At 55.5% G+C, this 20,384-nt stretch overlaps 1 protein-coding gene and 1 long non-coding RNA gene across 10 annotated transcripts in view; one reads left to right on the top strand and one right to left on the bottom strand.

The window, feature by feature from the left end:
* The window catches only part of OTOF (otoferlin), a 73,671-nt gene that overhangs the window by 9,933 nt on the left and 43,354 nt on the right, over positions 1–20,384 (top strand). For all 9 annotated transcript variants that reach the window (XM_035322612.1, XM_035322611.1, XM_035322613.1 and 6 more), the window contains exons 4-5: positions 10,091–10,190; positions 12,876–13,087. In XM_035322612.1, the coding sequence (XP_035178503.1) occupies positions 10,091–10,190; positions 12,876–13,087 (312 nt within the window). The remainder of the gene's footprint in view (positions 1–10,090; positions 10,191–12,875; positions 13,088–20,384) is intronic.
* On the bottom strand, positions 1,762–17,869 carry LOC118164869. Its single transcript, XR_004749707.1, has 3 exons — positions 17,858–17,869; positions 15,571–15,575; positions 1,762–1,992 (listed from the first exon to the last, which is right to left on the bottom strand). It is a non-coding gene; the product is annotated as an uncharacterized LOC118164869 (long non-coding RNA).

Genomic DNA, 20,384 nt, shown 5'->3' with positions numbered 1-20,384 from the left:
AGAAAGCCCCACACTGTGCTCCGTGCCCCAGGAACACGAAGCAGCGGGGCTCCCATCGTGGTGCTACAGCCCACAAAGCCGGGAGCATCTCTGCCTGCTTCTTGGCAGGCATTTTCATCCCTTGAAAGCTCTCACGCCTTTGTAGTCAGAGCATCGCTCTGCCTTGCTTTGGAGAAGGCTGCTCCTGTATTATTTTTTTTTTTACCATCCCCAATCATCTTTGCAGCTCATTATCCCACCAGTGTTCAGTTTTCAACGCCTCCCCTCCGAAGCACAGGCTGGACACACCTTACCCGCCTCCCTCCTCCCTTCGTGCAGCCAGGGAGTAATTGCTTCGTTATGCTCCACGGTGCAAACTCCTCCAGGGCTGCACTGCACCAGCTTTTCGGAGCTGTTCCCAGGAGTGCAGACCACGTTCTGCCAGCCTGAGGTGCCGGTGCTGCTTCTTGGAGGTGTTTTCTGCCCGTGAGTGCCCATTTTGCTTGGCTCAGGCACACCGTGAGGTCCTCACCACCCTGCGGGGCTGCCTCTGCTCCCCAGTGACTGAGTGCTCGTTATTTGGAAATGGTTTTGTAAGTTATTTTTACATGCCAGTCACTGATGTAGTAGTCATGGGGGTTTAATAGCCAAACTGCACTACAGCACTGCCATTCAGCGATGACTATCAACTGATACCCTATTTTTAGAGTTTCTCCATTAATCTGCTCTTGTTAGGGTGTAGCATCGACAGCAGGCACTGTAAAACCAAACATTTTGTAGGAACCTATTCCTTTCACGCAGCCACCAAAAAAAAAAAAAGACTAATGAACCACACTGAGCTTGTTTTGACATGCTCCATCTCCTCATAAACCTACCTCGAATGTCACTGATTACACTCCAGTTTTTAATTGCTTTTTCGTTGAATCCTATACAAGATTTTCTATGATTTCCCTAGGATGGCTGCCAGGCAGCCGGGCTCTCCCCATTCACCCCGTGCAAACACTTTGCTGAGCTGGGATTTCTCTGTTATTCCAACTTCATTACAAATGCTATCGGCGGATCAGGGGCTGCCAGCTTGTGTGTGATGATTACCCGCAAACCACCCCTGGAGCAATGCACAGAAATATTTATCCAGCCTGTTTGCCTGCTTTATATCGTTATGGGCTGGAACAGCAACTACTGCCCCTGTTCCTGGGGTGCTTTTGCCTTAAAAACGGAGCTTATTGTCCCCAGAACTGCTGGGGCCAGAGGGTGGTTTGAGGATGCTCTTGTCCTGCTGTGGTCCTGGGGTGGGTGCTGGAAGCATCCTGACACCGTCAGGGCCAGGCACTCAGAACGATGCTCTGTGGCAGAGCATCCCCAGCTCCCTCCAGCAGCTTTCCAGAGTTTAATTACCTGTTCCATCTCTCTCTGCTAAATTAAAAAGCACTTCAGGGCAGGGTTGGGGAGCAGGGAAACCCTCAGCAGGCACCCAAAGGACAAAACCTCGACGGAGCTGGCGCCTCTGTTAGTGTTATTACAACCGGGCACTGTGTTGTCATAGCATCCCAGACCTCAGACAGGAATCAAAAGATGCAATGAGCAGCAAGGTGTTAAATCGGGGAGGTGAGAAGCTGGGGAAAGTGCTGAAGGTTTGGGGTCAGGGTGGCAGCTTTGTGTCGCAGCACACAACCTTAAGGCTTTGAACACCGGGCATGGTAGGCCCATCATGCAGGTGGACAGAGACCCTTGTCACAGCCCCCTGGGATGGCTGGGGCTGGGGGCACCCCTGGGTGCTCCGGCACCCTCCCAGCCCAGCAGTGCTGCCTGAGGGGCAGGGGGAGCCGCCGGGGCTCCAGGCTGGGCCCGGGGCCTCTGGGCCTGGCCCTGGGCACCGCTGAGCAGAGCCCGGCTCCGGCCTCTCCGCACCTCCCTGCGGGTACTGACGGCCATGGGGGAGCTCCCCCGGAGCCTCCTCTGCTCCAGGCCGAGCAGCCCCAGCTCTCGCAGCCTCTCCTCACAGCACGGGGGCTCCTACAGTAACGGGCATCAAGGCTGCCACCAAGAAAAGATGAAGGTGAAATGAGGTTTCAGGGAATGGCCTGCCATGGACTGAGTAACCCTCTGAGGAGGTGATGGAGCTGAACCCCCCGTGAGCAATGAGGGCTCTTTGGGCCCAGGGGGTGGACAAATGGCCATGGCTGGAGGACGGGCTGAAAGGCTGAGGTGCTCCAAGGCAGAAGGCAACCAGGAGCCCAAGGGGCAATGGCAACAGAGGCTTGGCCTAATGGGGGAGGAAGGAGTTGGCTTCGGATCTGAGCATCGGCAGCAGGCATCAACCCGCAGAAGACTGCCCCAAGTCAGAAATATAAAAAAAAGGGATTAGCCATGGATTTCTGTCCTGTCTGCTGAGGAATGCCCACACCTGTACATGCCGGGGCCACAACCACAGCCCGTCCTTCTGTCCCAGGAGGAGGAGGAGGACGGACAGACACAAATCTTGGCCAGGAGGGAGAGGAGCGGGGAGAAGCAGAGCCCTGGCCCCAGGCTTTGGAAAGGCGAGCCGTGGTGAATAATTCACGTGCAGCTGATTAGCACAACTTATCAAAGCCCCAGATAAAGGCAAGACACCCGATGCAGGCCCGCCGTGAATAATGGAGGGGGCTGGTGCCGAGCCACGGCTGCACGGCTATTGCTTTGCTTTTGTCTGCTGCCCCGTGGCCAGCACCACGCAGCTAATTAGCTGGTAAGATAATCCTGCCCTGGTCCCCTGATGGCAGCTGACTGCTGCTGGCTCCACCGAGGGGCTGTGGGCTTGTGCCCGGTGGCTGTCCTCGGGAGCCGATCCCCAGGGCAATGCATGGCTGGGTGCCCAAAGAAGGGGGCAGTGCATTGAGACGGTTCATGAGGACACCTTAAATGAGGAATGCCACCCTCCAGCCACGGCTGGTGGCAGCTCCTTCAGTAAAAATGTGTGAAGAACCTCCCGATTTCCATGGTGGCCCAAGGATATTTCCCCTGGGATGCTTATTCTCCGTCTCCAAACCATTCTTCTCTTCCTTGGTCAACACCGCCCAATGTCACCTCGTCGGGGACCACGAAGGTTGAGTGGAAGCAGGATGCCCCATGCCAAGGCACAAAGAGGTATCAGCACCTCCAAAGCCAGCAGGGCAGTGCAGCTGTGCTGCAGAACCACAGCTTCCCTGCCACTGCCCCGGCAGCACTGGGGGGGTGCAGGTTTAAAATCCTGCACCCAAAAGAAGGACCAACAGGCACGGTTTTACATCCTGAAGACATGAGATGCTCCATGTGATGCCACGCATCGCAGGATGGAAAGCAGGCGTTGAAGCCGAACAGCTGCTGCATGGTGAGATGATTTGTAGGAACTGGGTGAGGAACTCCTGCAGGAACACAATTAATTTTTGCCCTTTCCCTTCTGGTCCCCTGGGGAAACCTAAAAAAATATCTCCAAGGCGAGTGAAAATTCATGGGGTACGATGCCACAAGGCGCTGGGAGGGGGCATGTGCAGGAGGGAGGCGTGTGCTGTGGGGTCCCAGATGTGGACCCGAGTGTGTCTGGGCAGGAGGAGATACCATGAGCCACGTACCAGCGACCTGGGGTGGGGGACCACATGTGTGGGAGAGGCAGAGAGAAGCAAGGAGCAAGTGGAGGCAGCAGCAAGGGCAGCACACCATGATGGGGAGACACCAGAGAGGACACCAAGCGGTCCAGCAGCCACAGAGCACCATCCATGAGGCAGCAGCTCCTCCCCTGACCTGAGGGACCACCAGGACCAGCTTCTTCTGCGCCCCACTTGCCTAGAGCCAGGACATCCCTTGAGGATGGAGAAAGCTGCACGAAACCCCACGCCTTTTGCTCCGAGGAGGTTTGTTTTCCTCCCCGCTGGCTGCATGTCACCGTTTTCCTCTCCGGGGTGAGAAGAAGCAGTAACCAGATCCGGAGAAGGGCGATGCCAGGGTGGGCACACAGATAACACCCCCGGCAGAAAGCCGATCCGCGGAGAGCAGGCGGCAGCTGGCTCCCCTTACCTGGCCAAGAGACAGAGGGACTAATAGCGAGGGCTTTTAATACAACTCCCTGGGATAAAAACAGGGCTTCGTTTCATCCTGTCTGCTCTGGCTTCTCCCGTAATTCGGATCTCTGCAGGGTTCGTTAGTGAGAAGCTGCCCCCAGCGGGACTTGGGGACACCGAGGTGCTCACCGCTCCTGCTCGCCCGCCGACGGTGATGTGCTGCAGAGTCACCGCTTTATTTATTCATTTATTTGTTAACAGTAAATTAAATCAGGCCTCTTCAGTTCAGAAGGGGATATGACTTGCTTTAATTTTTGGTTAGCCCTGAAGTGGTCAGGGAGCTGGACTTGATCTTCGAAGGTCCCTTCCAAGTAAACTGTTCTATAACAGACATCCAGCATGCTAAACCAGGGAGGCAGCGGTTATCCATCACCTGTTCCGGTAGAAAAATGTGAAGGTTTAAATAAAAACATCAAGAGGCAGGCTCGGGATGAAGAGAGTCTTCAGACAAAGCCGGCTGGGCTGTGGAAGGCCCCACGAGATCTTGTGGATACCAAAGGTTTACAGGCTCAAACCTGAATTTGGCATCTTCATGGAAGAAAAATCTACGTGAGTTTATTGAGCGCAAGGAGATCCCCTCTGGGCCAGGAGCCCTAACGTGGGCGTCTTTCATGGGCCAGAAGACTTACACACTGACCAGCAGGGTTTTTTGAGCTTCCTGGTGTGTCTGGGTTGTCAGTATAGACTGATTTTTCCTCCTGAGAGCCCAAACTCCCTGCTCCTTCTGATCCATGGGCTGCACTTTTTATTTTGTTTTATTTTTTTTTCCTTAAATCAGCACTTCCTCTGCATTTTCCATTGCACTTCTTAGGCCGTGGGGTTGCTCTCCTCTGAGGAACGCCCTTGTCCAGCCTCTTTTCCAGGAGCTACCAGATGAGTTTGGTGGGATCAGTCCCGTGAGCAGGGTCTGAGCATTCCCCTGCCCTTGGACGCTGCAGCCACCGCTATGCCTTTAGGTACAAAACAGTGCTCGTGCCACACTGATAGATGCAAAACGTTCCCTCTGGTGGCTTACACGATGCGTGCCCGGAGCTTGAAGCCACCTGAAGAGCCTTTTTCACTGCACAGCCAAACTGCTGCGTCCTCTGGCATCACCCTGCTGCAGCCACAGCTTCCCAAATTGCTCACCTCCTCGTCTCCCCTCCGCACCCTGCCTGCGTGGCTGGAAAATTGCCTCAGCCTCCGAGTGTGTGCAATCCTTCCTGTTTTGTTAATGTCTGGGCAGCCCCCCAAAAAATGTAGGACACCCCGGCTGCTCCACCTCAGCAGCCTCCAGATAGGAAAAGTTGCTTCGGTGAATTATTATTATTTATTTTCCCAAGCAAACTCTTGCAAAAAAAAAATCTCATTAAATATAAATGGATTTTCGTTCACCCTGGAAGTGGAATAGCATAATGAGTGCCAGTCAGCCCCTGTCTTGTAGAAACAGATCCTGTCAGGAAAGTCACTGGGGATGCGGTTACAGACCTGGTTGCCAAAGGCAGCAGTGCTGACATGGATGCGCTCAGACTTGGCACGGCGTCTGACTCGGCGGCACACAACATTTTGATTAAGAAGTGAAAACCCGGCAAATCTTGTCACGGCGGGTGCTGGGGGTGCACGTGCTAAGATCCCAGCAGGGATTGGGGACGGGGACGTGTCACCGGGGAGGATGGCAGCCTGGAGAGCCCTGCAGGGAGCAGGGGTCCTCGTGTGGCCGTGCGCAACTGCCCGCACTGGTGAACTGGTGAAGGAGAAGGATGGGTGGAGGGATGGGTGGTTGGAGGGATGGAGGGATGGAGGAAGGGATGGATGGATGGAAGTTCCACACCAACATGCGAAGGAACTTCTTCCCGGTGAGGGTGACGGAGCGCTGGGACAGGCTGCCCAGGGAGGCTGTGGAGTCTCCTTCTCTGGAGATACTCAAGGCCCGTCTGGACGCCCACCTGGGCAGCCTGCTCTGAGGAACCTGCTTTGGCAGGGGGTTGGACCCGATGGTCTCTGGAGGTCCCTTCCAACCCCTACAGATCTGTGATTCTGGGATTCTGTGATGGCTGGAATGATGGCTGGATGAAGGGATGGAAGGATGGATGAGTACAGGAAGGGATGAGAGGCTACCTGCATTCCCGAGGCTTTCCCGGTGTGAGAAAAATCTCATGTAATTTTCTTCAGACAGGATCTTCTGCGAAGCTATTTTATTCGTGATAGCAATGGTGGGCGTCCTGCCAATTAGGAGAGCATTTTAATAAACAATCCTAACCTTTTATCCCTATTACCCGACCCCTGATCACCTCCCCATTTCCTCATTGGCTGAGTACTGCAGGTTCACAAGCTACTCGACGCTCCCCTATACCAAATATGTACATTTTTTCTTTTTTTCCCAACCCTTTATTTTCTCCTTTCTTATGTTTTGAGAACTTGTGGTCTCTGTTTTACTGTTCCCACACTGCTCATCCTCTTTTTCTCAAGCTTCTGCCTTATTTTGGACCAGTGAGGCCTTCTCCTGTCCACTCATCTACTTAGCATTTCTCATTATGACTACACAACTACCATGGAACACGGAAAATTAGCTCTCTACTGCAAAAACACAACTTTGCTTCTCTCACACAGCTTTTTTTTTGGCCTAATAACATCTCAGGCTTCAGAGCTGCAGCCGTTTCTTTGCTGGCAGGGCTCTGCATCCCCTGGGCTCTGCCTGTCCTGAGCTGCTCTGGGCACGGCTGGCAGAGGGATTCGTGGAGAGGTGGCACGTGCCACGAGGGCAAAGAGCAACGAGCATCTCGTGGTGGGATGTGCAGCAGTCCCAGACCACCCCGATCTAGGGCTGCAAGCCCAGAACCGGGCTGGTAACAGAAGATGCTCCAAGAGTCTGATAAAATTACGAGTGACCCAGAAAAAGTCCCTCTTTCTTTCCATCAGCAGAAATGCCGGGGAAGGGAGCAGGGCACTCGATGAATTATGAAAGGCTCGGAAGTGGAAGGCGGCGCGGACAAGTGCTGAATATTTCATCCCCTCTGGCTTGGCCCTTGCTGGGGACGTGGGCTGGGAGGGGGCCAAGGATGCTCTCCCCCTCCATCCCAGGCAGGAGCAGGGCATAGAAGAAGGGGGTGGCTGCTTCAGATGGGTCTGGGGGCTGAGGAGCCCTCTGCTCTCTGCTGCAGCTGGGTCCTGCTGCCCGGGATGTTCCCACTGCCTGCTTTGGGGCAGAGATGTCTCCCCTGTGACTCTGGGGGTCTCTCCATCCACAACCACGCTCTGGATGATCTGGAGATGTTTGCTCCTTGTCGGCCTCCCGGGCTCTTTTCCCACTCTTCTTGCAATGTGATCTGACAGTGCCAGACCCAAACACTCTCAGGGAGAGCTGCAGCACAAGCATGAGGCTGCTGCCGTGCCCTAAAGCCCCGAGCCCTCCTGGCACAGCCACAGCAGCGCCGGGGACCCCCCCATGGAAGGATGGATCGGGGGGGTCAGCATCCATGGAAGGTTTTGAGGCTTGGTTGAACAAAGCCAATGGCCAGCCTCACCCGGAGCTGGTGGTGCTCAGTGCAGGAGGTCCCAGACGTAGTGACCCTTGACCGAAAAGCTCCATTCTGGTGCAAGGTTCCTTTGGAAAAACGAAGGAAGTAAAACCCACCGCTGCTTTGTTGCTGGAGAAGCAGCAGCTGTGAGCCCTGGGCCGCAGGAGATTTCAGATGGGAAGCAGATGTCCAGGTGGGGAGAGCCGGGCGCGGGCACGTTCCCACCCCTCTGCAATTCACAAGAAGCCAAGGCAGCTTGAAAGCACTTCAGAGCGCTCTCCCCAGCTACATGGGAAGCAGAAATGCCCAGGGCTGAGGAGCTGCAGTCCCAGTTTCTTTCTCCTGCCTCCACCAGCCCAAGGATGCTGGGCAGGATGGTGGAGGCAGCTGGAGGCAGGTTCCGAGGGGATCAGGCTGCCTCCATCTCATTTCCCACCCTGTTAGTAAGGATTTTTGGGATTTCCCCGTCCCTCTGGGGATGTTTCTGCTTACAGACACCTCTGCCATGTGCACCAGCCCTGCGGCGTAGAGCTGTGCGGCATTGCCAAGGGGCTGCACTTTTATGATTGGGTTAAATACTGCCGGCTCCAAACGCCTGCAGGAACATGAACTGCACGGTGAGCCGCCAGCCGAGCCTAGAAACCTTCACAAACAAACCTCCCTAGTAAGCCACCGTACCAAAATAACCTGATTTCAGGGCTCGGGCCACAAGAGAAGCCCTCCAACATGACTCTGAGCAGCCACCCGCTGGCCTCGATCCAGCCAGGAGCAGGGGACAGCCCTCCGTCCCCCCCCCCAGCACAGCCTGTGGCGAGGTTTGAGAGATGAAGACCTCTCTCACCGAAACCTTTCCAAAGCAACAGCAAATCTCGTTATTTAGCAAACCCTGAAATGCAGGCTGATACGGCATCTTTTTCCCCTGATAAGCGCATCCCCGAGAAGACGCGGGTCTCGGTGGGAAGCGGCGCCGCGTTATTCACGTGGGCAGCAACGGGGAACGCTCGGAGAAAAGGAGTTTGTGCTCAGCCTGGGGTCTTGGGGGTGCAGCTGGGAGATGGGGTGGGGAGGTGCAGGTCCTGCAGGGTGCCCCCCGGGGGGGTGGGAGCACGGCACACGGGGCAGCTCCTGGAGCATCACGCACCACCACGGCACGTCCCCCGGCTGCTGAAGTCAGACAGAGCTGGGTAAGTGGCTGAGCCACAGAAAGGGCATTGTTCTGCTTTCCTCGGGGGGTTTATTAACGTCCCCCCCAGCAGGTCACTCGGTGAGTGGTGTGTGATGGGGTAATTACGTGGCACAGCCCGTTTTCTGGTCAGACGCCCCTGGGGCTCTGGGCAGCTCCATCCCGGGTCAGCGCGGACACGGCATCGGTGCTTGGGCTGCACAGGGGCAGAAGTGCCCTCCGTGGCAGTTCCCACCTCCCTCTCTGATGCCACATCTGGATAAATCAGCATCACAGGGGTGCCTCGAGGTTCACAAGAAAGCAGTTTAATCAGCAGCAGCTTCCTTGCTGGAGCAGAGTACTGCAGAAATGTCCCTGGTGCACCATCGCTGTCATCTGGGATCGTGGTGCTCTAGGTGCCGTGAGAGGCCGGAGGTGTAAGGCAGCTCCACTTTCACCTTTTCAGGGCTTTTTCCGTGTCGGGAGCCACTTGTTGATTCACAGCTGGCTCTTTCCTCGGGCTGACTCAGCCCGGTCTGCGCAGGTCCCTCTGGTGCTGCACCAGCACACGGAGCACATAAAGCCACAGCTCCTTGACAAGCCATGAGCCAGAGAATAAGCAATGGCTTTTATTAGCGAGCGCCAGGCTTCTCTGCTCCCCGTGGCATCCACTTGGGCTTTTAATTTAATGAGCGGGGCCAATTCTGGTGCACGGCGCTGCACTCCTGCCTGCGAGAGCCCGGGCAGGAGCCGCAAGGAGCAGCGAGGTGTCTGCAGCCTGGGGGGCTCGGGTGCTGGCGTGGTGCTTGGGGAGAAGGATCCGCGGTGGTCGGCAGGTGTTGCACACCCTACACCAGCCTTGGTGTTTGTTGTGTGCCCTACATCAGCCTCGGCGTCTGTTGTAGCCCGTGGTGGGAGCCAGCAGGTCGCGAGGGACAGAGGCGAGCCCTCGAGCGCGGGAGTGGGAACAGCTTGGGAAGGGGGATCCAAGTGTGCTATTGAATTGCGTCGTGTTATTGTACAGCGTGTTCTTGCTCCACGCCTGCTGCAAGTGCCTGCCTTCGGCCACGAGCCCCCGTGGCCCTGGGACCTGTGCTGCTGGCTCGGGGCCGGCTGTCACCTGCTGCGGGAGGTGTGACAGCCACGCAGGGGCTGGGCTTTGGCACAGCAATAACGGGGATATCATGGGATAAAGGACAATATCAAGGGTGGTTCGTACTGGAGTACGAACTTTCCAGGAGTCCTCCAAGTCCTCCATGCTCAAAGCGGGCTCAGCATCACCTACAGCAATTACAATTTTCCTGTTTTTCCCTTTCCCATTAAAAATACACGCTGGAGAGTGCTCGCCGCAGCTCGCCTGACTTTGCTCCGCTCCGTAGGCTCATCGGCACCTTCCGCATGGTCCTGCAGAAGGTGGTGGAGGAAGGGCACGTGGAGGTGACGGATACGCTCATAGACGACAACAACTCAGCCATTCAGGTGGGTCACAGCTCCCTTCCCGAGGTTATCCACCCACCTCTCTGCGTTTGCTTTTGTGCAATTGCTTGTGCACAGCTCAGAAATAGCCTCAGAGCATCCTGCTGCTGGTTGCACTGGTTGCCTGAGATGCTCTGCACTCGCAGAACTTCACCCTGACCCCCAGCACTGCTTTTATCTGACCCTGATAGCGCACGAGAAATGTGAAGTCCCGCTCTTTGTGCCTCTCAGGGGAAATTTAGGATAAGAAATCCTGCCCGGTCCAGGTCTGCACCCCTCACCCAGAGCCCCCCAGGTCTGGCTGATGCATCTCATGGGAGCTGTTTACCACGGAGATTGGGTTTTATAACACACTTGGAAATCCAGCTACTTCTGATCTTCCCGTGTATCAAAACATTGATGTTTAGATTTTTTTTTTTTTTAAAAAAAAAGCAAAAATTCAGCCTCCCTCCCCGCTGGGTAGAACATTTTCCTGTCCCTTTACAAGCGGGTTCCTAGGCTCAGCGCAAGGGAGCTTCCTCAGCAGAGACACGAGGTGACTTCTGGGGGGCAGAGGGAATGAAACTGGTAAAATAAACGGGAAGAAGCCCCGAGGAGGGGCAGGGGAGCAGAGGCAGCACAGCCCCAGGACGCTTTCTGGGGCTTGCTTTGGGCAGAAATGCCACGTCCCTTTATTCCCCCTTCATCTGGGGGATGGTTTACCCCCAGGTGTCCCCTGCTCAAGCCGGAGCCGGGAGGTGAGGGTGCAAGCTCGCTTTTTGGGCTTTCGGCAGGATTTTGGCTCCTTCTCCCATGCAGTCTCCATGGCAACTCCAGAAGAGTCAAAACTCACAGATTGGTCTCCAAACCACCGCCGGGCTCCGCTCCACCAGGAGGAGGAATTTGGGCTGCAGGAGCCCTGCAAAGAGAACCCAGAGGGCAACACCTGGGGCATTTTGGTGACAAAACGCTGTTGGAAGCCCAAAAGGTGGCACAAATCCTGCTGCAGAAAACCCATGCGGTGCTCCCAGGAGGCAGGGGTGGGCATCACCTTCGAGATGTGAAGAAAAAGGGGCATGTTGGAAACGATGCTCTCCTCTTCAGGTGTCTTCTCTCCCACAGGGACCCCTTGTGCTTTGGGACCCCCCTGTGCTGTGGGACCCTGAGTTTCGGGACCCCTGCGCTTTGGGACCCCCGTGCTGCAGGGCTCCAGGTGGCTCCAGTTCGGTGTCACCGTCTGGAACCAAACGCAGGGAAGGGCTGAAAAAGGCTTCTCTTTTTCTTTGCTGCCCGGCCCTAATGGCATTACTGACCAAAAGACCCAAGAGCTGCAAAGCCAGGAGGGGTTTCGTGGTCGTGTAATACGGCCACCAACGAGGGGCTCTGGGACACCTCAAAAACTGTTGTTAGCTGGCGGGGGAGCAAATAAAATGAAAGTAAAAATAAAAGCAAAAAATAAAAGCAAAAATAAAAGCAAAGATTAAAAATAAAAATACTTTAAAAAAATAAAATTTAAAAAATAATTTAAAAAATAATTAAAAAAATAATTTTTAAAAAGTAAAAATCAAAACCAGTAGATGCCAATAAAAATACAAATATTTTAAAATGCCCAGCGACAGAGGAACCAGCAGTCCTTCAACGAACCCTTCCACTGGGCAATTTTATTTACCATCAATGTTCCGTTTGCAGTGTGAATTGGGTTGCAGTTTATAACTATTATTTTCCCTTCAAGCAAGCGACAATTTTATTCAACCCCCCAGACAAAATCATTCATTTTATTGCACCCGTAATTTCTAGTTTCTTTTTAAGGATTTTTTTTTTTTAATCTTTCAAATATAGTTTTAAGATAAGATTTCAAGAGAAAACGTCTCATAGCAGCGCTGAAGTGGCTTGAAAATATGAAAAATGAATGGTTTGGCCTGGTTCTCTCCCTCTCCTCTGTATTTGTAGCACAGTGGGGCAAATCATCTTGATTGACTCAAATTTTCATTTTGCCGTGGAAAGAACAAAATCAGTCAAAACCTTCCACAAATCTGTGTCCACCCGGGCTCGCCGAATGCCCTGAATTCCCCCTGGCCACATCCTGCATCCTCCAGCCCTTCTCCCTTCCTCAAACAAGCAGCAACAGAATGCACCCCTTTCTCCTAAAAATACAGGTGGTTTTCCTAAAAATACAGGAAAAAAGAAGGTTTTCCATCACATTTTCCCTGCTCGGGGTTTTGCGTCTCCAGCGGTTGCTGGCAGCTGACTGCTTGATGGATACTAACCGTGGGGAACTGTGTGTGCCAAAAATAAAAAAATAAATAAAAATCCTAGAATCAAAGAATATCCCAGGTTGGAAGGGACCCGTAAGGTGGAGAAAGGTTTGGGGTTCGCGTTTGGTTTGATCTCTGCGGCAGCTGGTTCCAGATCTGCCTTTCCCAAATTCTCTGGTTTTAGTGGAGACGCTTTGCTGGCTGCTCTGCCCAGAGCAGAGCTTTGAAGGGCTTTGGCCATCAGGACGAGGGACGTGTTGGTGGCTCTCTGCAGCACTGTGAGCTCTCATGTCCATGGCCTTAAACCCTGAAGGCCCACTCCCCAAATGCCTGGTGCTCTGGAAGAGAAGAGGCCTGGGGACGTAAGGCAGCCGAGGCAGCGGCTCCTGCTGCCTTTGGGATTTTGTGGGACCTGCCTTCCTCGGGGCTGAGCCCGTCTCCTCGTGTATTTCAGACCAGCATCTCCATAGAGATCCGGTACCAGGCCCAGGACGGGACGGTGGGCACGTGGAGCGACAAGGAGTTCCTGGAGACCCCCGGGCTCCGCTCGGAGGGGGACGGCAGGTGCCCTCTGGAGACGGACAGCCTCCTCCCCGGCCTTCGGCAGAGCTCGGACGTGTCCCCGGGGAAATCCAGCCAGCAGCCTGCCGACAGGAGCTTCAGGAGGTAACGGGGGCCGTGGTGGTGGCCGGGCTGTCACCGAAGGGCAGCGTTGTCCCCAGCAGCCATCTGAGGAGCTTCCCACCCCACAGCACTCCTCTTCCTCCTCCTCAGCCTCCACGAGACCCAAACCACTGCTGGAGGTGAGGATGGGGCATACGGGGGGCCTCGTGCTGGTGTCAACAGGTCCTGGTGCTCCTCCAGGGCCCTCCAGCATGGAGCCAAGGCCCCCCACGAGCAGCGGGGTTTGGAGAACATGGCAGACGTTGGGTTATAAATGTGATTAAATACAGATCTGGGCAGGGTGAGGGGTCTGGCTGCTGGCAAACCCCCTCGTATCGGGTGGGATTGGAGCTGGTTGATGAAGTGTGGGGTCCCGCACCTCGACCCCAGGAGGTGTGCCGGGGGGGCAGGAGGCAGGCCGTGATCCCACACCGGTGCTTCTGGGGTGGTGACGGTGCCTTTGACCTTTGTCCACGTGCCAGGAGCATTACGAGGCTGGAGGAGAAACCAGGGGTGCTGTGGAACAGAGGCGATGAGCCCTGTTTTCCGTTTCGTCCCTCCATACATCGCCAGGTTTAAATGACATCTCCATCCCCGTGCCAGGAAAGGCGAGCCCTGTTTGAGTTAGCTGAGGACCCTTGAACAGCAAGGGGACACCTCCGGGCCTCTAAGGGATGCCATTACCATCTTTCTGTTAGCTTACAGCTCCGTGGCATCACCCTTGTGTCTTCCTAAGCTCACGGGATGTGATCCCAGATGAAAACAAGCCCAGGAAGGGTCTCCTTCCATTGCTTGACACAGAGCTGCTGCGACCAGTTGCAAAGGATGTGTGGGGAGGGCTCGGGGCTGGGGACGCTGCAGGTGGCTGTCCTTTGGGGTGAGGTGTGAACTGGGACCAGTTCTGCCATGGGCTGCTGCTTATGGGTGCTCTGGGCCCTGAGGAACAGCCCCTTTACCACCTTCTACACCATCCATGAGGCCAAGGAATGGGTGGACCACAGAGATGCTGGGCTGGATTTGGCCCACCCCATCACGGGTGCTCTGAGCCCCCTCACCCAGATTTTAGGCAACAAGAGGGCCTTGCAAGTGTAAAACCACTCGTGTATAACAGCATCGGGTTCATGGGCTGCCAGGCCAAGTTTTCAGGCAAATTTGTGTCGTTTATGTAGTTGTGCTGTCCATTACAGTCACTCCGTCTGCCTGGCTCGACTCCAGTAGCTCTTGAACCCAGCTGGAAGAGTGGAGACCTCAAAGCCCTGAACTTGCTTAAAATCTCATGGAAATTGATAACCAGTAGAGGTGCAGAGCTGGGTGCTCCAGTCCCTCTACACCCCCCCCAAGGACCACGCAGCCCATGGCTGAGGGTCGCAGCCCAACCGCTTGCAAGGTGAATCCAAGCAAAACACTAGGAATTGACCTTTTTATTAAATAATAATAATAATAATAATAATAATATGCATCTCTGGTGCTGCTGCAGCCGTGCACCCCCCACCCTGCGTTTCCGCAGTCGTGTGCTCCAGCAGTGTTTGCTTTCTGCCTGCGTTTAGCACTTTATTACGGCCATATAAGGGCAAAATTTCTTTTTCCCCACGGTGAGATTGAGGAAAGATATCCCCAGTCGCTTGCATCACTCCTAGGCACTTAATTAACTGTGTGAACTGGGCTGAAACCTGCGGATTTTCAGGCAAATGGAAAGCACAGACTCGTTTACCGGCTCGGCGGACCGTGATGCTGCCGGGAGGGATGCTGGGGGGGGTGGGGGGGGGGGGGGGACAACTTGGCAGCATTTTTTTCCTTGATATCCACAAGGCTTTCCAAAAAAATCTCGTCCTCAGGGCTGACCCAGAGCCAGGCTGCTGCAGCTCCTTCCCTGGGCATCCCAGGAGGAGGAAACGGCACAGAAAACCCCCCAAAATGCAGAGCATGCTCTAATCCCTGTCCCCAGCAAGACAGCATGAGGATAAATGCACTAAAGCTTGAGGGTGGCCCAGGGCTTTGCCATTTGTCCCAAGGAGAAGATGGGACGGAGAAGATTTGTCCCACAGCAGCAGCACAGGGGGCTTTCCTCCTCCCATGGCCATCGATGTCAGCCCCAATACGAACACCGGGGAGGAAAGGGCCTCACGTTTCCCATCTTACCACCCCCACAGGATGGAAGAGGACGAGATGTATTACCACAGCGAAGACGAGCTCCTGGGCGAGGGGGACACCCTTAGCCAGGGCTCCCTCAGCACGAGGTAGGGAGCCAGCCAGCACCCACCCGTGCTGGTGGCCGCGGGGCGTGCAGTGCTGCGTTGCTCCTGCCGTGTCCCTGGGGATGTCCCACAGGCGTTGCTGCTGGATTCCCACTTCTCAGCTGCGGGAGAGCCGTGGTGGCATCCTTGGAAAGGATGCTCAGGTGCTGGGATGCAGGAGGAAAGGCCGTGCGGCTGTGGTGTTGCCTGGGAGGCTTCTCCTTTTCCACAGTCGTGCCCAGAACCAGAGACTGGCCCTGTCCAGAGCGAGGCAAAGCTCCTTGCCATGTGTGTTTCTGTTTGCAGTGGTTTTTTTCTTGCTGTGCAGTGCTGTGGATTGTTCCCCACCGTGCCCAGGAAGGGTTCAGGGAGGAGATGCAGCAAGGAGAAGCTCAAGTAAAAGCCAGGCACTGAGCTGACACCAGGGGCCAGTCCCACAGGGCAGGTTTGGGATTATTTCCCATCCAAAACCTTCCTTTGGATGGGGGAGATCGGGATGGGTGTGATGATTGCCGGGCAGTTTGTCTTCAAAGGCAGGGAGCATGCCCTTGCAGCTTTAATCTGGCAGTGCAGAGGTGCGAGGCTGCTGTACGTGCCCAGTGAGCTGGATGAAATCTCCTTGGCAGCCCCTTTCATGAAACCCCGTGCGTCTTCTCAGCCTGCTTCCATCCTCTGCGTCCTCCTGGGGGTGCTTTGGATCTGGCTGAAGGCAGTGGAAAGATCTCCCTGGATCTCCACGGGCTGGCGGTGTCTCCATCACGGAGCTGCCTGCCTCCTCCTGCAGCTCGCTGGGGACATTATTTCGTTATTCAACCAATTCCCTTTCCTGAGAGGGTGCAGGGGCGGGGGGAGAACAAACAGGGCCCGAAAGGGGAAGAGCAGCAGCAGCAACCGGGAGCACACAAATCGTGCCGTGCTTGCTAGGAACATCGCCAGGCGTTCGCCTGCAGCCAGGACCAAGGGGGCTGCCTGCAGCTCAGCCCCAGGTCCCAGGAGCAAGCAGACACACGCCTGCAGGCCAGCACCTCCATCAGGTGCTCCGGGTCACTCCTCCCAGCAGGATTCCTGGCAAGAAAGTGCAGACAGAAAGCCACTTGGCTATTTATTTTTGGGGGGAAAAATACCAAAGAGCCCGGAGCACCTCCCGGGCTCCCTGCTAATGGTTCTGGCAGAGACAAACAGCACGGTGAGCAATCAGGCTGCGGTCAATAACCCGCAGAAAGCAGCTCGTTGGAGGCTGCAGCCTCCCTGCAAAGCCTGCTTCATGTCTAGCACCAGCAGCCCCAGAGCCGACCCTCATCACTCCCAGCAGGAGCTCCCCCGAACCCATCGGGGACCGTTCAAGGAACCTATAAAAGCCCTCGCCCTCTGCGGGCTTCTGTGACCCACCAGCTTGTTATTTCAGAGGCTGAAAGGCTGAACGACAGCGGGAGGCTGCTTTTTGGGCAAATATTCCTAAAACACAGCCCCCAGACGTGCTTCCTTATGGCTTAACCCCTGCCTGGCGGATCCCCTGGGAGCCTGGGCTCATCCTCTGCTCGCACGCACGCTGCAGCCCGGCTGGAGGCAGGGAGAGGGTCCCCCCCTGGAAATGGGGGTCCCAGCCCACCGACCGTTGTTGTTTCTATTATACCAGCTGAAAAAGGCGTTAGGGAGATTGCAGTAATTTATCTCAGAGAGGCATTTTTATTTCAGGAATAACAGGGCTGGAAGCTTGCAGCGGGAAGGAAAAGACGCAGAAAATGTCGCTGCACCCTGTCCCATCCCCGGGACAAAGCCCTGGGACGGGGGGCTCAGCCCCCAGCCCACCCTGAGACCAACCCCAGGCAGTTTGCAGCAGCCCCATCGAGGTTTTGGGGCCTTGCTCTGGGGTTTCACCTCGTGCTGCTCCTACCAAATCCACCTGCAGCCCAAAAGGGGCTGCCAACTGCATTCGCCCCAGCTCCTGCAGACCTCCTGGATGCTCTGCACCACGCTCTCACCTACCTGCCTGCCTGCCAGCCCCACCAGAGCTGAAATCCAGCAGTAAACCCATCCTGACTGCCTCTCTGGTCCCATGTGGGCTGCCTTTGTGTTTTGCATGCTGGTTTTTGTTTGTTTTTTTTTTTTTTGGGTGGCTGAGCAAGCTGGAGACAAGAGAGAGAAGGCAGCTGCTACAAGAGAGGGAAGCCACCGCAACCCCAGCTGAAAAAAAAATCAGCTCAGACTGGTTGTGGGTCCTCGGGCATGCGTGGAGTGCTCTGCTGTGGTGCTGTGCTCTCAGGTTACTCCTGTACTGGAACAAATCATCCCTTTTTTAAAACTCTGGCGCAGCGGAGGAGCCCTCTAACTTCTTATCACAGTGGGTTTTTTTCCCTCTTTCTCTGTAAATGCCCCAGCCTTGGAGACGACGCAGAAGAAGATCAGCACATTAGGTAAATACCCCCAGCGGCCCTGCTCAGACCACGGCCCTGAAATCCTCCCTCTGTCCCACTGAGCCATAACCAAAGTCTTGCTCTCCAGAGACCAATTCCTTAAATCCAGGCCAAAATGTCAAAACCTGGGGGCCCAGATCTGCCACATCCAGCTTTACACGTTGCACCAGGGCTCTCCGCTGGGAGCCTGCTCACCCTGCAGTGTCCGTGAGACACGGAGGTGCCCACCACAAGCTGCATCGTGGCCAGAGAACGAGCCCTGGTCCTTCTATTTGCCATCCATTTGTCCCTGGGTTCCCTCTGATGGGCACTTCAGGGGACTTCCAGAGCGGTGCAGGGAGAGCAGGGGCTGCTGGCCTGCCCAAATTTCGGTGGGATGGGGCTGTGCCCATCGCCGACCGCCTTGAAACCGAGCCCCCAGGACGCATCACCTGATAGCTGTTCACCTTGAAATATTGATGGGCAGCACAGAGCCCTCAGCCGAAAGCAATCTGGGCACGGTGAATTATTGATCGTGCTGGTTTTTGTGCGTGCCCAGCAGACCCAAACCGTGTCCGACCGGGTTCAGCCCTCTGCCCTCCGCTAATTATCCCCACGGCTCGCTTGACCCAAAGCTGGCGTCGGTGCCAAGCTCTGGCGTTCAACTTGGTGATGGAAACCTCCAGGACAGGAGGCTGGGAGGTGCAGATCCCCTGCCTGGGCGCCCCGTTGGCCATCCCATGCTGGTCAGGGGCGCACAGCCCTGTTTGCTCGGCGTTTGGTGGCTTCCAGAGCTGCTGTGGCTAAAAGGAGGGGGGTCCTGGGGCTGTGTGGGGCAGCCCAGCACCATCCTGCATGGCCCTCGGAAGCTCAGCCGGGCTCCTGCTGTGAGCCCCATCTTCCTAGGGTTGTCCCTACGGCTAAAGGAAGTCCCAAGAGGAATATCCCAAGGGACGTTTACTCGCCTAGGATTGGTGCAGTCTTTGGCTGTGTGTCTCTGTCCTGGGATGCGGTGGAGGATCCATGTGGACAGGTCCGTGACCTCCATGTCCAAGTAGATAAGGAGGCCTGGGACTGATGGTGCAAGCGTGGCGTTTGGGCACACATGTTAGGGGTGTTGCACGACGCCTCCATCAGCACAGCTGGGCAACTTGGATCCTTTTTGTCCTGGGCAAAGGCAATGAAAACATCTCTAAAGACTACCAGTCCCTGCAACCCTTCCCATATACAACGAAACTGCTGGAGATCTTCCCGACCCAGAGGAGCAGGGGATGTTGCCTGCTGCCAGCTGGTGACAGCTCCCTGCCACCAGCCAGACCTTCCCTGGGGACGGCATGAGCAGAGATCCCAGGGCTGGGGGTGGTATCCAGCAGCAGCTGGGGTGGAGAAACCTGGAAGGCACCAACCAGCTCAAGGCGTGCCTTGCTGCTGATGGTATGCTTCAAGAAGCCTGACGCTGTGGTTGTTTTTCTCTCTTTTCGGTGCCTCGCTCAGGATTAAGTTCAACGACGGATACAAGTCGGTAGCAAGGTACCAAAACGCCATGGCTGGTGGGGGTTTGCCCTCATCCTGGCCCATCCTGGTCACAGAATCAGGGAATCCTGCAGAATTTGGGCTGGAAGGGACCTTAAAAAGCATGTCGTGCCAACCCCTGCCCTGACGCAGGGTCGGTCACTGGAGGAGATGCAGGAGGAGGTCTGTGCTTCGCTGCTGCTGCTCAGCACCCGGGGGAGGTGGAGAGGAGGCAGAATTTGGGACAGGATCGCTGTCCTGCTGCCGGGACATCATCTCCTCTCTGCCTGGCCATGCAGAGCTGGCCAAGTCCAGAGCAAGACCTTGCCCTTTGCTGTGCATTGCAGCGAATGAACCTCAGCATCATCTCCAGGAGATCCTCCCGGGGTGGGGAGGGCAGCTGGTGTTCCCTTCTCCTCTTGTGGTGGGCTCCCATGGGCTGTGGGAGGGTACCTCTGCTTGGGAGGGTCGGTTCTTCCTCACGTTCATCCTCCTGGCTGTGTCTCTTCCAAACAGTGAGGACCCTGAAGACCCCAGGTACCAGGGATGACATCCCTTCTTGTCTCAGGCCCTTTGGGCATGCTGTGTGCGTGCATGTGACGTGTGTTGGCATAACCATCCCTGCATGGTGTTTGGCCCCAAGGAAGGATCCTAACTGCTTCCTGCCCTCTTCCTACTGGGGGGCAGAGCTTTCTTGCTCTCGCCCCACTCCCTCCTCCCAAAAAGGTAGGTCTTCTTTGTGCTTGGTCTATTCTCCCCTATGACCAACAAGGACATACTTCCTTCTACTTGGGGGCCTTCTGAAGGAGCTTGGAGGATAAGATTTATCTGTCTGCCTAGCTACCGATCAATCTACCCACTCCTCCATCCATCCACCCATCCATCCATCCATCATCCATCCATCCCAACACAGTTCTTACTAGCCACAGCCTCATCCTGCTTTTATTTTCCCCATCTGTCCGTCTGTCCACTGATCCATCTCACTAAAACCCATCCATCTCATTGAATTTCTTTCCACTCATCTGCCAATGCAGTTCTCTCCATCCATCCCTCCATCCATACACTTCTATTTAGGTCTGTCTCTGTCCATCTATCCCAGTGCCATGCCATCCATCTGTCCTCCCTCCCTTCCTCCCTTCCTCCCTTCCTCCCTCCCTCCCT

This window comes from Oxyura jamaicensis, chromosome 3, assembly GCF_011077185.1.
Source record: "Oxyura jamaicensis isolate SHBP4307 breed ruddy duck chromosome 3, BPBGC_Ojam_1.0, whole genome shotgun sequence".
Lineage (NCBI taxonomy): Eukaryota > Metazoa > Chordata > Aves > Anseriformes > Anatidae > Oxyura > Oxyura jamaicensis.
Note: the sequence above shows the minus strand (reverse complement) of the source record. Positions and strands in the feature narration are given on the sequence as shown.